General features: G+C 45.1%; 1 protein-coding gene across 1 annotated transcript in view; it reads right to left on the bottom strand.

Annotated features, from left to right (window-relative positions):
* RHOJ (ras homolog family member J) overlaps nt 1-17,482 on the bottom strand; it is an 82,107-nt gene that overhangs the window by 20,044 nt on the left and 44,581 nt on the right. Inside the window, exon 2 of the mRNA XM_034992763.1 lies at nt 5,574-5,632. Coding sequence (XP_034848654.1) covers nt 5,574-5,632 — 59 coding nt within the window. The remainder of the gene's footprint in view (nt 1-5,573; nt 5,633-17,482) is intronic.

The raw sequence follows: 17,482 nt of genomic DNA on the forward strand, positions 1-17,482 counted from the left end.
GCTGAGCGACTTGCGACTTTGTCCTTCACTGGGCTTTATCTTGCTCCGTATTCTGGATACCTCTTCCGTAGGTATCCAGAGGAAGATACCTCTTCCTCAACCGATCTTGTCACTTTGAGTGACAAGGAGAGTTGCATTGAGACTACCCCTCCCCCAAATCCCAAGCCCACCCCACCCCCTACCCACAATCATTTGGAAATAGAATTCTGCTTCCAAGTCCTCTTGGGTTTAGTGACATTTATCCTAGACTTTAGCATAAGTCTCAGTTTCGTCTTCTCCCATAAGTACACTCATATCTGTCAGGCTTGGTTTGGAAAATGTGAATAATAGCCAGAGGGTGGGAGTGTAGCATAGTGCTTAAAAGCGTGGGCCAGGGAGACACATTCTCTAGGTTCAGATCCCAGCACTGCCTGGGGACTACTGTGTGACGTTGTGTAAGTTCTCTTGGCCTGTTTCTTTATCTGTAAAATGAAGTTGATAGTAGTGTTTGCCCCATAGGGTTGTTTGAGAATAAAGTGCATTCGTATGTGTCGACCACTTAGAGCACTGTCTTGAATGTAGTAAGTTCTCTAGTGGTCAAGAGTCCATCCCCGTGAACAATAGCTTCAGTGTCCCCGCCTTCAGTGGATACCAGGGCTGAATCTGAAATTCATTTTCTCTAAACTGACTAGTAACAAGACCCACATACTTGCATATTCTAATTACACCTCTGAATCAATGTCCCTACAGCTCAATTTTTTTTTTTAAGTAATTTGAGAAGATTGTGTCCTAAGTTTACTTTTACCAGTAACTTGTCATGTTGCAAACTTCTTCCTAATCTCCAAATTGTACACCTCTAAAACCACACTAAGATACATATGAGCAAGAAGAGTTGAGTTGCTCATTGGGGAAAAACATTTGTTTTGAGGTGTTAGGCAAACTTCCATGGAGGGTTGATGCCAGGTTCTGTGCTCCAGATGGCCCCATGGGGTCAGCCAATGGCCAAAGGGAAGGCTCATGTCCTTCCAAGTGGACCCTGGGTTGCCATGAGTGAACCCCAGTGGTACTTGCCTCGCATGCCTCGTCAAACTCTTGGGGCAGAGGCGCTTCCGGAATCAGGGCAGGTGAAGACACGCGGTGTGCAGTCCCGGCTGAGGGTGGCATGTGGCTGATATGGCCTTTCTACTCCCACACTTCCCTGGTCACTGGTGACAGCTGAGCTGCTGGGGGCTGTGGCTTCGCAGTGATGGACACCATTCCATGCTTGCCAACATACAGATAGTCCCCCATCCTGTGGGGCTTGTGTGCAGAGAACCCCGGGGGTTCATGCTGCTGAGATACCCAGCTCCTGACACCAGGAGGTCCCTATTCTTCCCTGATGGGGCCGCCAACACCACTTTTGCAAATGTGGCCTTTGGGCCATGTCTATCCTGGAGTTGGGCCTGAGGGGCCACGATCTGAGTAGGGCTTCACCTACACGGCTCGTGTAGCTGAGGGCTCACTGACAGGAGGAGGCAAGATGTCTCCTGCCACGGCAGGCTCCGTTCTAGGTGGCTGGGAGCAGGATGGGAGGTTGCCTGGCTCTGAGCCACGACCTGGGACAGACCGGTCCCCCAGTTTGGCATTCCTCGGCTGGCAAACGCCCAGGCTTCGCTGCAGCGTCCCCACCCCAGCATCCTGTTCTCTGCTCGGTCTCTGATGACGCACTCGAAACACACTGGCCTGCAAGTACGTCATGGAAAAGTCAGCTCTGGGACTCTCTGTAGCTGAGCCAAAGATCTGAACTCTAGAAATCCCTTTCAGAACCTTTGAGTAATACACTCCCAGGGGCCTGGGCTGTACAGCATGACTTGGCACAACCTCAGTAGATTTGGCATCCAGGCCCGGCCTTACTACCTCTCCAGTGTGAGCTGAGGGGTCACGTGCAGAGTCAGCCTGCAAAAACTCCCTCGCCCCATTGCCTTAGCTTAATGTTTGGAATTCTACCTAATAGATGAACCAGAGTTCTGAAGACTCTTTGTTTTCAAAGGATTCTACTCCAAGTCCCAGTATTCCTTTGTTTCGGGGATTTGGGGAGGGAGCTCATTAAACAGAGGGAACACAAGCAGGGGGAGAGGGAGAGGGAGAAGCAGGCCTCCTGCGGAGCAGGGAGCCCGATGCAGGGCTCGATCCCAGGACCCTGGGATCATGACCTGAGCCGAAGGCAGACGTTTAAGGACTGAGCCACCCAGGAGCCCCCATGTGACTTCATTCTAAATTGTCTTTAGCAAATGCTTGGTGGGCTTCTGAAGGGCCAGGAGCATATCTATGGAGGGGGTGCTGGTGGGGCCACAGTGGTATGACTAGGTATGGCCATGTGGACAGAGCCAGGTTAAAGCATTTTGTCCAGCACTGACTTTGAGGGTAGAAATACCGAGTTCCAATCACTTTACTTTTCAGAACATGTGCCTCTTGAGGTTGTTTTCATCAACTCTGACCCAGAGTTAGCTCAAGACAAAGAGGAGGGACACTACTTCCTGGTTTATTCATGTCAGAAAATCTAATTATTCCCAGCAAGATAGCATTCTAGAGTTGGTTTCAGACTTATTTCTTTTTTGTGGCTCAGAGATTAATCAGTTGGTTTTGAGATCACCTCTCTTTCTTAGTAACTCTGGCCATATGAGTATTTTTGAATTAGTTGAATGTTCCTTAACCTTGTGACCTCAGTGACGTTTGCTGAAATATAACTGAGGACAGTGGATGATCCTGCCTGAGGCAGGCAATGGGTATTTGGGATCATTCTTCTAAGTTAAATGTGTCACAAAGCGTTATTGGCAGAGGTGTGGAACCAGGGGAATCAACTCAGGTAAGGGGTATTTTCCGCTGCATCCTCCTAATGTTAGAGCCATGCTTTGATCACCAGAGACTTCTAGAGTAGTGCTTCGCATATGGATCATGTGGGGATCTTCCTAAAACGAATTTTCAGATTCAGTAGGCTGGAGTCTGAGAATCTGCATTCCTAACAAGCTCCCTGGTGATGTTGATGTTGCTGGTGGACCAGCACTTTGAGTGGCAAGGTTCCGGAACAGTGACTCTTTTTTTTTTCCCCCAGCACTGGGCTTGAACTCATGACCCTACAATCAAGACCGGGGCTGAGACCAAGAGCCAGACGCTTAACCGACTGAGCCACCCAGGTGCCCCAGAAGTGTTTCTTAAAATATGGTGTGCAGACTAGCAGCCAAGACACCAGGAAGCCTGTTAGAAATGCAAATCCTTGGGCCCCATTCCAGACCTGTAGAATCAGACATTCTGAAAGTGGGGCCCAGGGGCTGGGTTTTAACAGGACCTGCATGTGATTCTGATGTCTGCTCAAGTTTGAGAACCACCACTATTTACAAAATAAATTACATGTCACCCTTTAACACACTCCAATATTTAATAATCCTTTGCTGCTGGAAGGTTTCCCTTGGGTCTGGCCTCAAATCATTTTAATTACTCCAGGTCTTTTAGGCCTTCTTGAAGTAGTCTGTTAAAGTCCTGATCATAGAATTTTAGGCCCAGAAGGAATCTTAAGATGTGTTCTGATTCCTTTTCCCCAAGCTGCATGCCCCTCCATGAACCTTGTCCGCTTTTGAGCTTTCAAAGTAGCTGGTGGAAAGCATTAGAGTACAAGTTAAGTTGAATATTTATAACCCACTTGTTGTGATAGTTTATCAGTGCCCATCACTTCTTCTGTGTCAGGTCTGGATCATTCTATTTTCTTCAATTTGGAGTTTTACTATATTTTTATACTGCTTTAGAGCTTCAAGTCTTATACTAGTGTTATTTAAATTTTTTTCTAAAATGGACAGCAGTGGGAAATAATAATTAAACTCTATAGGAGCTTTTAAACAGTTATATTGGATTTGAAATTAAACAGAGGCTTAGGGAGTTTGTTCTGAGGACAATGAATGGGTAGAAGCTAACAATTGTCATGGATTGATATAGAAGAGGGGAGCACTGGACGGGCGTGAGGGGCACAGGGAACTTTTTAGAAGGTGAGGGAAACAGGTTTCAGAGCCAGGCAATAATCCTTGCTGTACTGAACTTTTCAAACTAGATTGTATTCATAAACTCTGACTATGGGGATGAAAGGTGTAAACTCTCTCTCTTCCAGGCTGTGAGATTCTGATGAATGGGGACACTCTAATGACTATATGACTGAATGAAAGTAGGCAAATTCAGTCCAAAAAACAGTGTACCTCTATTGCTGGAAGGCTTTCTGGTGGGGGGGACAGTCAAGTAGCGGGTGCACGGAGGCCTTTGTACCTTAACCCAGAGGATTTCCGATTTAGGCATTTGGAACATCATTTCCTAATTGTGTGTCTTGATATCGATGTGCGAAGTCTCCTCCACTCCCCAGTTCCTGAGAGTAGCTGGCTAAAACAACCATCTGCAAATGAAGGGTAACTGACTAATTCTTAGAAGTCTTGAGTCTGGTGCAAGATTTTCCAGGTTCCCCACTGTCCAGGCCTATCCTACATCAGCCTCTGATGTCCCACAGGCATTTATACATGGTCCTTGCAAATACATACAGAAACCCCCAAAGGAAATCCATTTATTATTATTTTTCCTAGTACAGAGTTTTCAAGTTGAGCAAAAAGACATATCTCCAGATAATTGTGAACAAAAGGCCCAGACAAATGCATAACCACAAAGAGCAATGACCAGGAAACTCACAGTGGGAAAGAGCATGGTCAATGTTCACTCCAAAGGACTTAAGATGTATGAACAACCCGCTGACTTTGACCTAAATAAATGACCCAATGGTAACAAAAGCTCTATCAAAGAAATTGGGCCACAGCCATCAGTTGCTTAACCCATGAATTTGTAACATTAGAAACTTTTCATAGTGGAGTGTGGGGTGCGAGGAAAGAAAGATGAGGTGGCATTTTTACCCAAGTAGGGCATGTGCTAACTGATAAGTGTTGAGGGTTCTTTCTAGTCTACGGTCTTACATTACTGGTTGGCCACGTTCTCCAACTTGAAGACACATCTCTGACAGAGTGAGGATATTTCAAGAAGCTTAGAGAATTTAGAGTCAACCTCCAGTTATTCAGGGCTCAACCCTCACTTTTAGAAACCATTCAGGATCCTGGCTTTTCTTCTTTCCAATACTTAATCCATCTCGCTCCCACCCCCACCCACCTCCCCATCTCTTTTTGGACCTTTCCAGGGCTCATTAGGCAATTCAAATAAAGGCTGGGCAAAGTATCTAATGTGAAAAAAAAATAATGGGTGAAAGTAAAATTTATAAAATGGACTCATTCTGAGTTCAAAATTGGTGTGGGTAGGAAGAAATTGAGGCTCTTGGCCAAATATGTTATTTTGGTTATTGATAGTCATCAACCAATGAATGAATCGTTATTTGCCCATCAACACTTTGAGTAATGATTCGGTTTTTTTGTAATTATATGTGTTAAGATATTAAGAATGTACCACTGGTTGTCATTTAGATAGACAATAAATTTGTCCCAAGTGATCAGAAGAGGTAATATCTGTTCCCATATGCCTAGCCACACGGATCATTCTCCCCACTCCCAAACCCTTAATGAATCAAAACAGCAAAACGTTACCTGTCCCGCGGTGTCATATAGTCCGAGCAAGTGTTGCTTGCCTCCCACTGTCACAGTAACTAGGGGAGAAGAGAAGAGGAGAGTCCATAAGTGCAAGCTTTCATCAGGAGGCTTCACATTTCTCCATGACAACCTCTTCCTGGGCAGTAAGAAGCATATGCCTCATCGTGTATATTCTAAACCAAGCTGACAGCGTGATTTCCAAATGAAAGGCCACCTTGGCCTGCAGTGGGAGCAGATGGGCTCAGCCAAGTCCACATTTCTCAACCAAGATGAATATTATTTGTCCCACGAGGGCACTCTGTAGGCTACTCATGGATCCCTATTAGGCCCTCGAATATCAAGCTCTTGAAAGGAAAAGGATGCTGGACCCTTTCTTGGTTCGGTTATTTTTTTCTTTTGTTCCACTGGAGCCACCTTTCAGGATAGAGAACTGTGTGAACAGCTTCTCTGCTCCAAATCTCTCTGCTTTGGTCTGTCTCTGAAATGTTAATAAAACCATAAAAACCAAGAATAGTAACCCACCTACATATTTTATAGTCTATAAGGCAAAGCTAATAATGAAACAAGAAGGGCTTAATATTTATTTTTATTTTTTAAAATTTTATTTATTTATTTGAGAGAGAGAGAATGAGAGACAGAGAGCATGAGAGGGAGGAGGGTCAGAGGGAGAAGCAGACTCCCTGCTGAGCAGGGAGCCCGATGTGGGACTCAATTCTGGGACTCCAGGATCATGACCTGAGCTGAAGGCAGTCGCTTAACCAACTGAGCCACCCAGGCGCCCAAGGCTTAATATTTATTTTAAAAAAGTTTTTGTTGTTGTTGTTGTTGTTTTTAAATTAAATAGTACAGTGCTTTAGCCCACCTGATTTATCACAATATTGAATGTTAGGTGCAGGAGGAGATGTCCAGGTTTGCTTTCATAGACCTGAAGGGTGTGCCTAGGGTGGAAAGTTGACAGTTTGATTTACCCAGCAGGCTTACTGCCTCGCCCAGCAATTGTGTCCAAAAGGAAGAAGTAATGGAGGGGTATGGACCACTCTGTACATGTCTGGAAATGAAATAAAGTCTCATCTTGAAACGAAACTGAGATCCATCTCAGTTCCATCTCAGTTTGCATTCCACATGGAATGCAAAATCCTCATGGCGAATGGAAACAGTGAATTTAACCCCCCCATTTAATCTCTTTTTAGAAAAAGGAAGTAAAATGTGAGGGAGAATGTGATTTTTTCCCCCCCTACTTGATCAAAAAATGTGCAAATGCAGTGTAAAGATGATTTTTGTTTCCTCCAACCATTAGCTGTGCAGGAGAGAAAGATCTACCGGGTAGTAACCTTTGTCACCAGCTCTCTGCACACACCCACTGCCCCATTCTCCAACCTGTTGCTCAGAGTTGCTGATTCAGGACTGATTGGACTTTTGTTTTCAGGTTCCTGGGCTACATGTAGGCTAAGTACGTCTCAATGGCTCATTCTCTGAAAAGCACTTGTTTAAAAGCACTGCGTCCCTAGACACCAGGAACAATGTTTCTAATCTGCCCAGGTCAACAGGTGTGCAGCTTGATAACGTGGCTGCCGAGCTTGATAACGTGGCTGCCGCCTCTCACCCAGAGGAGCTTTCAAATGTGTATGTTGACGTGGTGAATGCAGCTCCAGGCAACGCTGGGCACGATGCTGACAGAAGGGCTTCCAAACATTTTGATTCCCTTTCACGTCAGGCAAGCAACGGGAATGAAGGGGAGAACGTGTGGCCCCAAGGTTGGTCCTGTTCCATCTTCCTCTCCCTGCATGCTTGGAGCGCGGTCAGATGTTCCTGAAATCTGCCAAAGTGGTTTCTTTAATGACCAATTCACTACCTAGTCATGGGTCAGGAATGAAGGGAAGAAATCCAACCATTACAACATGGAATTTCCTGCCTCTGTGAGCCCAGGACAGGCGGGCCGGGGGCGGCTGTTCTGGAGACCCTCCTGGAGCGTCCCAGGACCTACAGGCCCAGGGCCATCAGATGCCTGGTCATCCTCATGGCCCATGTGGACACTGCAGATGTTCCTCAGCAATGGCGCTGACCTCTGTCACAGGAGAGCTGTGGGCTCTTCCCTCTGGCCCGCTTCCCCTCCGGCCCCAGCTTTGGCTGCAGGGAATTGCACCGGCCCGAGGGAGTGCCAGCCCAGTGAGGCCGCGGGGCAGGAGGAGACTCCGGGCAGAGTTTTCCCTTCTGTCCGTCCTTCCCTGACTCCAGGGTTTATGGGGTTCCTGGACTGCGCTCAGCGTTGGGAGTAGAAAGACCAGCTAGAATGCCTCCTGTCCGGGAGGGTGGGGAGGAGGGGTTCACCCGCAAGGCTGGGCACAGCGCCACGTAGTAAACACCATGCCTGGCCAGCACGGAGGGCGGTGGGAGCACACAGTAGGGCCATTGCTGTATTACTGTGTGTGTGCGCATGAGTGTGGGTGCTGGTGGGGGTGGGAACATGCACGCGCGCGCGCACACCCGCTCTGCGGAACTTCATCAGAGAAGGCTTTCTGGAGGACAGGTGTAAGGCGCAGCCCGGGGATGGCCGTGAGTTACTCAGGGTGCCCTGGGGGAGGGACAGGGGTGGTTCACCAGCTACACCGGCTTTACTGGGGGAGGTAAGCGCACAGGGTCTGGCTGTCCTGACTCACTAGTTTAGATCTTTTTCCGAAGGCTTTGTGAAGCGACGAAAGTCTGGAATTCTTTTTCCCAAAGAAAGCGAAAGAGAAGGAATTGAGATCATTTCCTCGTACTAAGTAAAAACGGTGGAAGGAGGAGGGAGGGCATTTTTCAGGTGGAAGTCTCGTTGGCTTTCGGCTTTGCTGGGTGTCCACTCTGTGTATGTGGCCAGCTCTGGTGGAAGAATCCCAAAGGAAGGGGCAGAGCTTGTACCTCTAGCCCTGGCAATCACGGTTATTCTCTCTTTTCTGCCCTTTCAGTCTCCCATTTTCTTGGGAGATAAGGGGATCCCACAGATGATGCTAGGGAACATGAAGGGACAGATCCAAGCATCAATCCCATGCTGTCGAGAGTGCAAATGGCTTTGTGAGTCCTTATCTTAAAGGAGCAGTGGATGCCTTATTGCTCGCCAACCTCTGTCCTGCAAAGTTCCTCAGTTTGGAAACAGATCAGTCAGACGGCACAGAAGGAAGGGAGGCACTTCAATGCTAATAGTAAAGGTAGTGAGGTTGAAAGAGCAGGATCTTTTAAGTCAGATGGTTCTGTGTCTGATACCTTCCTTTGCTATTCACAATCTGAGTGACCTCGGGAAAGTCACCTAACATCTCTGAGCCCCGCCTTTCTTATTTGTTAAAAATGGGGATAACGTCACCTACCAAAGAGAGCACCTGTAAAGAGCATATTAAATGAGAAAACGCCTGGCACATAGCCTGGTCCATAGTAAGCGCTGAGCAATTATTACCTCCTCTCCTTCATTCAACAAATGCTTCCTGAACCTTAAGTAAGGACTTGCTCTCCACCGAATCACCAGTGCACCTTAACTGGCACAAAAGTTTATAATACTTGTGAATTACTGGTCACTTTTTTTTTTTTAAGGATTTTATTTATTTATTTGAGAGAGAGTGAGAGCCAGAGAGATCACAGAGGGAGAGGCAGAGGGAGAAGTGGACTCACCACTGAGTGAAGAGCCCGATGCGGGGCTCGATCCCAGGACCCTGGGATCATGACCTGGCCTGGAGGCAGACGCTTAGCCAACTGAGCCACCCAGGTGCCCCTACTGGTCACTTTCTACCCCAAATGATAGCTGTTTAGATCTATGTCTTGTATTCCCCACTGGATAGGAAGATCCTTGAGGACAGAATGTCCACACTTCGTATCCCGCACCGTACACAGCACAGTTCCTAGTATACGTGGTTGAAGCTGAGCACATCGTACAGAAATGGAAGACCAGGGCAACTCAGGTGGAAGAAAGTCCTTCAAAATGCACCGAGCTGCAGCTTGAAGCTCCCTGGCAAGACACTGACTGCTGGGAAGCGCCTGCAGCCAGCAAATCTGCCTGGCAGACGTCCGTCAGGCTACAATCCCAGATCACCGTCTATTCTTGGAGCTATTAGAGTTGTTTACTGAGCTTAGATTTTAAAGAGAGTGGGTCAAATGACCCGCTAATGGCTCTGTTGGTTCTCTCAATAAAGTGTGAAAGTTGTCAGTGACCTGTTAAGATGTAAAATGAAGGCCTTCTTCTCCAAATCCATTAAACTTTTTGCTTCCTTGTGGTTCTTGGCGCAGACGGGAGTGGTTAATTTTGTGGGCTGAATGAGGTGCTAATGAAGTCTAAGTCAGTGGTTGGCTCTCTTGAGGATCAGTTAGTTTCACCCAGAAAGAAAATGTCCCAGGCGGGCTCTGAGCCTACTCCCCTCGGCATTTCAGTCACCTCGTGTCTGGCCCTGCGTGTCATTTGCAAACCTGGATGAGGAAGTGTTGGTCGTTCCCTGTAAGCCAGCTCCGACCCTCAGACCCTCAGCCCAGCTCATCAGCAGCACGAGGAGCCTGATCCAAAGTCCCTCCCTTGTTAGGTGGTGGGCTGGCCATCTCATCTGCCAAGAGCAGTCTTTTGAAGTCAACATGATGCACAGATGATGAATTCAAAGAACTGGAATGGTGGAAATGCCGGGTCAGCTGGGAGGAAGCCACCCTTTCATTCCCAGCACCTAGCTAGCTGCCTGCTTGGCTCATGTTGAGTGTACTCTTTTTGGGAGGTGGGATGAGGCAGACCTGACGAGGTGTGTGCATGTAATACCATAAAGGTGCTATTTTGGAGGAAGAAACACTAGATGATATACATAGCAAGAAATTGAATTTTAAGAAAGTTAAAAACGTGGCTCTCAGGTAAATATAGGATGAAGATATGTCAAAGATTCATTAACTTACTGATGAGAGAACCAGTAAGGTGACAAATCTTATACAAGGAACATTTTGAAGAACTGACATTTATAGGTACTTAAAAAGCAGAAGGTTGGGAGGAAGTGACTAGGTTCAATGGGAAACTAGTTGTTGTCCTATGGAAAAAATAACCTTCGGTGTTGTCTTTTGTACTAAATGAGAAATCTTTGCATGTCTACCTGACAGGATATACAAGTTAACATGTACCTGTACAAAGGTACATTCCCCCAGATTATTAATCCCTGGGGGGCGGGTGCCCCAACATGATAGCAAAAGGACAGTTTCATGCTCTTGGCCTTATATCCAAGTTTCAGATAATTTTTGTTCATGTCTGAATCTAAGTCCATGCTTTGTGACTCATTGGTGAGATGTTGGGCAAGCCAGTAGGTCTCTCTCACCTGGAAAATGAATCATGTTTACCCTAAGGGGGCATAAAAACTCCTTCTAAGCTGTTCAAAAGCCAGGGGTAATCATCACAATATTCTGTCCGTGTCTAGGGGGCTATAAGAAATGGAGAGTTTAAATGAAAATTCTTGATTCTGACTCTCATCATGCTTAGCTGACTGGACATCTTCAGGAGCAGCCTCACCTTGCCCCTCTCTGAACCGACCCTCATCCCCCACTCTTCTTTTTTCTGGAAGAGCCCGTCTGGGGCAGTGACGTACCTAGCTCCCCTGGCCACTCTTAGGAGCTGCTTGTGCATATTTGTGACCTGGTTGAAGCCTCACGACAGGCATGTTTGTTTTATAAGGGACCAACTCAGAAGCATCTGAGATTTTCTTCAAATTAAAGTAAGTTAGAAAGCTGTATGAAACTAGAAGTAAATGATATATTTTCCTGAATATGAGTGGTAGTGAATTTCTTCCTGGTCAGTTTCAAACTTCCAACATACACAATCCTCTTCATGTGGCTTGAAACCTTTCTCATCCATCTACACTGGCCCACCCCAGGCAGCTCTTTCCCCTTCTTTGCAAGGAATGCTTCTTGTTTGCTGAGCAGCAGATTCTCTCTCCCTCCACCCTCTTCTCCGCCCCCCCCCCCAATAAAAGTTGCCTGGGGAGGTCTCTTATTTGATGTGCAAGCATGAGGTCTTGTTTCTGCAGAACACAGACCAAGGAGAAAACCCGACAGGCTACCTGAGATTCTGTTAGGACTCTGAGTTGAGGACTTTTTGTTGTTGTTTTTAGGTCTGTATATGTGTCCTACAACAATGAGAATCCCATTTGAACCAGCTACCACTTATCTGCATGCATCTTCCATCCCTGGTCATGTTTCTTTCTCCTTTAAGCATTTAGGTATTATGACAGGGGATTGGGTTTGTAATTATTACAAGTTGTAACCGCCCTGGATTTTAAGGCAGAAGAAATGGTTGGAACTGTGGATTCACTGCAAATGAGCTCGGGGAGCTTTAGCAAGCTACAGCTTCCCTAAGTCTTGATTTTCTTATTGGAAGTTTGGGGAGCAAAAGAAAGCATGAGTATGACGATTTTGTACAGCAAAGTTTACCCAAATGGAAGGTGGTATCACTGGACAAATGGCTTCTTAAAGAACAATACCGTTGAGGACAGAGTTTGAGGGAATGAAGCTGCCTAGGTTCTGGGTTTGGGGTGCGCGTTCAGGAAAGGTCTGCCCTTGCCAGTACTTGTCTGATGGCGGAAGAGAAGAAGGAGGAGGACAGGAGGAGGGGGCAGAGCTTGTTTAGTTCTAGGATGCTTGGAGCCAACCGGGGATGAACACACTCATAGTCTGTTCCTGTCAAGGGTTTTCAAGGAATTTCAAAAAGCCATGTTTCCATGACGTCCACATCCTGGAATCTCAGAGTTCTGCTTGGCCTCACTTTTCCTTCCACGACATTCATTTGGTCTCCACATCCTGCCAATTCTACCTGCTCGGCAGCCTGGGAATCAGTCCTCTTTACCATCCTTGCAGCTGACCCTGTGCGGCCCAACCTCCCAGCCTTGTCATTGCCAAAGCCGCCTAATCCACATCCGGTCTCCAGGCTCAGCTGCTGTGCTTTCCCTACTGCCACTAGAGTTCATGCAGCTGTGGTTCCCGAACATCTCCAAGATAAACTTCAAATACCTTCCAAGAGTATATGGAGTCCTTGTAAGCTGGCCCTAGCTTACCCTTCCAGCTCTCTTTTATTTTTTGACCCTCCAGTGATCCAGACTTCTTGCAACCTATTATACTCATGATGCCTTTGCTTAAGCTGGTCCCTCCGGAATTCTGGAAAAAGCAATTCTGGAATGCTTTCTCTGCACTTGTCAGTCTGGAAAACTCCCACAACCATAAAACTCCCTCCAAATTTCCCTCCAAAATTCCCTCTAAATATTAAGCCTCTTCCCACGCCTCCTTGCTCCCTGGGCCATACAGTGCTGTATATTATTTATTCTCACGTCTCAGAGTTAGCATGGGCCTGCCCTGTAACTCCACAGATAGTGGTGAGTGACTGAAAAATACGTTAAACTCTACCCAAACTGAAGGTTTTCTCTGTAGACGAGTCTTTGGCGTTTCCTGAAGGGTTACCATGAGCTTTTCTGTACAGTAATGGGCAGGATGGGGTCACCAGCAATGGCGTCCTCCCCTGGTGCTGGCCCACCTGCCACGAGAGGATACCCTGGCAGTGGGGCTTTGCTGGGTGGGATCTGTGCTTGGAGCCCTCTGCCACTTTTCCAGGCAACTCTCATCAGCCATGGGGCTGTCGGATTCTAGGCCAGTAGGGCAGGACCACTGCCAAGGTGTCCTGAGGTTCACTGGGGCTGTGGAAGCCATAACAGCCAGGCAGCTTGGCATTAGTCACAGAGTACAGGGGAGCTGTCTTTTAATTAAGACTTTGGGAAGAAGTGACTGAATGATAAGTGAAGCCTGCACACAGGGGCTTGTCGTGGCAAACCAGAGCATGCTTTTTGCAGGATCCCCTATATAAAGAGATACTTTAAAAAATGCCAGCTTCTTCATAAATTGCTTTAAAAAAAAAAACCCCTCACTATTATTAGGCTTGCATTGAGGTATGGTGGGATAGATGCCTAAGGTGGAGGCAGAAATGTTCAATTGTAGCCTTTTGACTCCGTGATCGAAATGTTTCATGGCAGCCAGCAGGGGGAGCTAGTTAAAAACACAGAGTCCCTGGTTTCACACCCCGCTCCTAAGATTTTGAGGAAATAGGTGTGGGATGGGACCCAGATGTCTGCATTTTAATCAAGTTCTTCAGGAGACTGATTCAGATCTGAACCTCTGTTTCCTCATCTTAAAGGTGAGACTAATGACAACTTGATTACTCTAGAGTATCCTATCCCCTTTAGACAGGTGTTGTGAATATTAGATTAGGTAATATGTGGGGAAAACTGTAAAGTTTACAGAATGCTACACAGATATTATTATCCTTTTGGCCATGTCTGACTTATAATACGGGGATGAGGCACTTTGGGTATAATGGCACTCTCCCCTCCTTGTCTAGAAATAGTCACTGGAAATGCAAACACCTGGGTGATGATGAAAGTGGAATAGTGTGTTCCTGTGAAGAATTTTCAAAGAATTATTGGCCCATAAAAATTCTATCAGGTACCAGCTATAACTAGTTAGAAAATATGATGGAAAGTATCCTTTCACAATGACAACAAAAACTATAAAATGTCTAGTAATGTGCAAGACCTTTCTGGAAAAAGCACTCTGTTGAGTGATATAAAAGAAGGACGTGGAGAAACATGGATTTGGGTAGGAAGCTGTGCATTAAGATGTTAGGCCTCCTCAGTTTAATAAGTTTAAAATAATTCCAATAGGATTTTTGAACTGGGAACACAACAGAGTGATTACAGTTGTTGTATGGAAAATGAAATTGGTGAGAATAGCTAATAATGAAGAAAATGACAGGATAACCGGGTTCAGACACATTAACATGTATTATAAAGTTATACTAATTAAAGGAGCATAGCACCAGCATAAGAATCAATGAAACAGAACAGGAATCTCAGCTACAAAGCCGATGCTCCCTGTGTAAAGATTTAGTATATAAGTGGCAGTGGAAAAAGATGAAGTAGTCAATATATTGTATTTAGACAGTTGGTTACTATTTGGAAATAAAACAGCAAGTGAAGAACACCATAAATAAAATGATCGATATACTTGATTTAAAAAAAAGAAAGGTAAGTGTACTGGGAAAAAATGGTCATGATATATGAAGGTTAAAGAAGGTTATCTCTGATACATAGGGTGTATTCTAATCAATAAGAATAATCCAAAAGAAAAGAAATAAAGAATATGTACAATTTACAAATAAGTTAAGGGCCAATGAATATCGGAGTGAAAATATTCCAGTTATACAAGATATAATCTCTGGCCTATCAAATTGACAAAGATGAAGAAAATGGCACCCAGTGTTGGTGAATACATGAAGGTGGAGGAAATGTAAATTGGTTCAAGTTTTCTGGCAAGCCATTTGTCAATATAGATGAAATGCCTAAGCACAGGTCTGTCTCTGACTCAGCAATTCGATTTCTATGGTGTATCCCCAGGAATAATCATACATGTGCACAACAATATATACATAATAAGACAGTTTATCACCAAAGTATTTATAATTGCTACCAATTGGAAACAGCCTAAAAGTTCAGGAATTGGGGATTGGTCCTCTTCAGTTATGGAGCAACCTTACAATGTAAACTTTTATTTTGTATTTTTTAAAGATTTATTTATCTTAAAGGGAGAAGGATCTCGGGGAAGGGACAGCGGGAGAGGGAGAGAGAGAATCTCAAGCAATCTCCATGCTGAGCATGGAGCCCAGCACAGGGCTCAATTTCACGACCCTGAGATCAGACCTGGGTTGAAACCAAGCGTCTGTTGCTCAACCGACTGCGCTACCCAGGTGCCCCAAAATGTAACCTTTTAAAGAATACTGAGAAGTGAGGCAAAATAGTGAGGATATAATGTCTGATAGAAGGAGATAAAATTCTACATTGCGTATGTAAAAATATTTATAGAAAATACTTTTTATTTTTTCCCATACTTTGTTACCTTGAACACGTAAGTCAGAAAAAAAAATATTTGGGTGCTCACCAGTTGTGGTTATCGTGTTCTGATTATCACTGTTCTATAGAGATTAGATTAAATGTCATCTGGTTTGTTTCCTGTCATTTACATTCTCCCATTGTTTCTAGGTTCACTCTCTGATTTTGTCTTAGGCTCCTCCAGATTTATTTGAGGCTGTAGGACCGAGCTTTTATTCTTATGAGGAGGCACATGCGGTGCTTGCTGCCGCGGAATGTTATAAACTGTAATCCAGAGCAGCTCATCTTCTTCCGAGGATTATGACAAGCCCCTAATGCTCTACCTATACTTGCTTTTCAAAGGTACCGAGAAAATATTGTGCATTTGAGGATGCTGGAATCTGCCAAAATGTATTAGTTGTAAAACCAAAACAAGTGTATGAGCTGTAAAGACAACAGCAGTAAATTGGTTCCAAATATAGCCCTTTATTGACAATGTCTAGGCATAGTGAAACAAACCAGCCCAGCAGATAGTTAGAGTATGTGTTTGTGCTCTCAATAACTTCTCCACCAAAGGATGACAAGATAATTTGGAGAACATTAAACGATTTTTCTCTATTTTATACTTTTGTGCATGGTGGTTGTCCTAGATTATGTTTACTCCTCTGCCTCTTTGTTATTCAGAAGCCTAGAATTTTGAGTACTTGTGGTTTTTTTCCCCTTTATTTATTTCATTTATTGTAGTCTAGTATCTGCACAAAATAGGGGTTCTTTAAAGTTTTATTTTTTGCTTTTTAAAAAAAATTTATTTGAGAGAGAAAGAGAGAGAGCTTGTGCACGCACAAGTGGGGGGAGGGGCAGAGGGAGAGGGAGACACAGGCTCCCCACTGAGCAGGGAGGCTGATGCGGGGCTCGATCCCAGGACCCTGAGATCATGGCCTGAGCTGAAGGCAGACGCTTAACCCACTGAGCCATCCAGGCGCTGTTTTTTACTTCTTAACAACTGTCCAGAAATAATAACTTCTGGTTAATTATGATCAAAAGAGGATGTATGTATGACAGTCTGGGATAAAGCAGTTCTTGGAGCCTTTCTGCAATAAATATCTGTGGGACCATCTTGTAACTTTATTGTTAAGTATTTTCTCAGTTTGTATAAGGTAACGTCTGCCGATTTTATGTCCTTGTTCACAGGTTTTTCTCCAACTGTTTCTCCTCAAACCATCTAAAAATAAAACTAGAGTTTTGGGAATGCTTATCAGCAACACACAGTGCATGGCCAGCCAGTTCTGTTAAGGACAGGTACATTGAGAGTAGTGGGTTTGTGACATGCACTGTCACTCAAAGCTAGAAAGAAGCTTCGTACAAGGCTTGGTGCCTCAGATCAACTGGGTCAGTGGATTAGCGGTCTGAGGCTCTGAATTCTTATTCTTGGTTTTGCTGATGCTTTTCTTGTCAACCATTCTGACCATAAATGAAAGATAAAGACACCAAAGGGAGATTCAAATCATAAACCGCAGCACTGCTTCTTAAATTCATCTTCTCAGTATTTTTCAGAGCCTACCAACAGCCTTGAAGCTTTGCCCCTATCCTCCACTCTTCACCAGCACACCTTCCGTACATATTTTAGTCTTCTTTCTGCCAACCTGCAAGGAAGCCCAAGGCTTGTGTGGCACTCTCCATTGGGCTGGGAGGGAAACTGAGTAGTCAGAGGTATTTTTGCTCTTCCATAGCAGTGGGGGTAGGGGCAGGAAGAGGGGGAAGGGGAAAATAATAAACATTTATAATTTAATATCCTTTCTTGTATCCCTGATGCATTTATGATGCAGCTGTTTGTTTTACAGGTCAGGGGGCTCACTTGCTGAACTCGGGTGTGATACTAACATCATGTCTTTCTCTTGGAACCCATAGGCACTCAGTAGTTTAAACTACCACATTGTCAAGGACACCAGGGATAGTTGGAAGGGCAGTTTCTACCAGACCAGAGGTTAAAGGCTCAAGGGCTGAAAGCGGAATTAGAGG

The sequence above is a fragment of the Mirounga leonina genome, unplaced genomic scaffold, assembly GCF_011800145.1.
Source record: "Mirounga leonina isolate KUSES-001 unplaced genomic scaffold, KU_Mleo_1.0 Mir_82, whole genome shotgun sequence".
In the NCBI taxonomy this organism is placed as follows: domain Eukaryota; kingdom Metazoa; phylum Chordata; class Mammalia; order Carnivora; family Phocidae; genus Mirounga; species Mirounga leonina.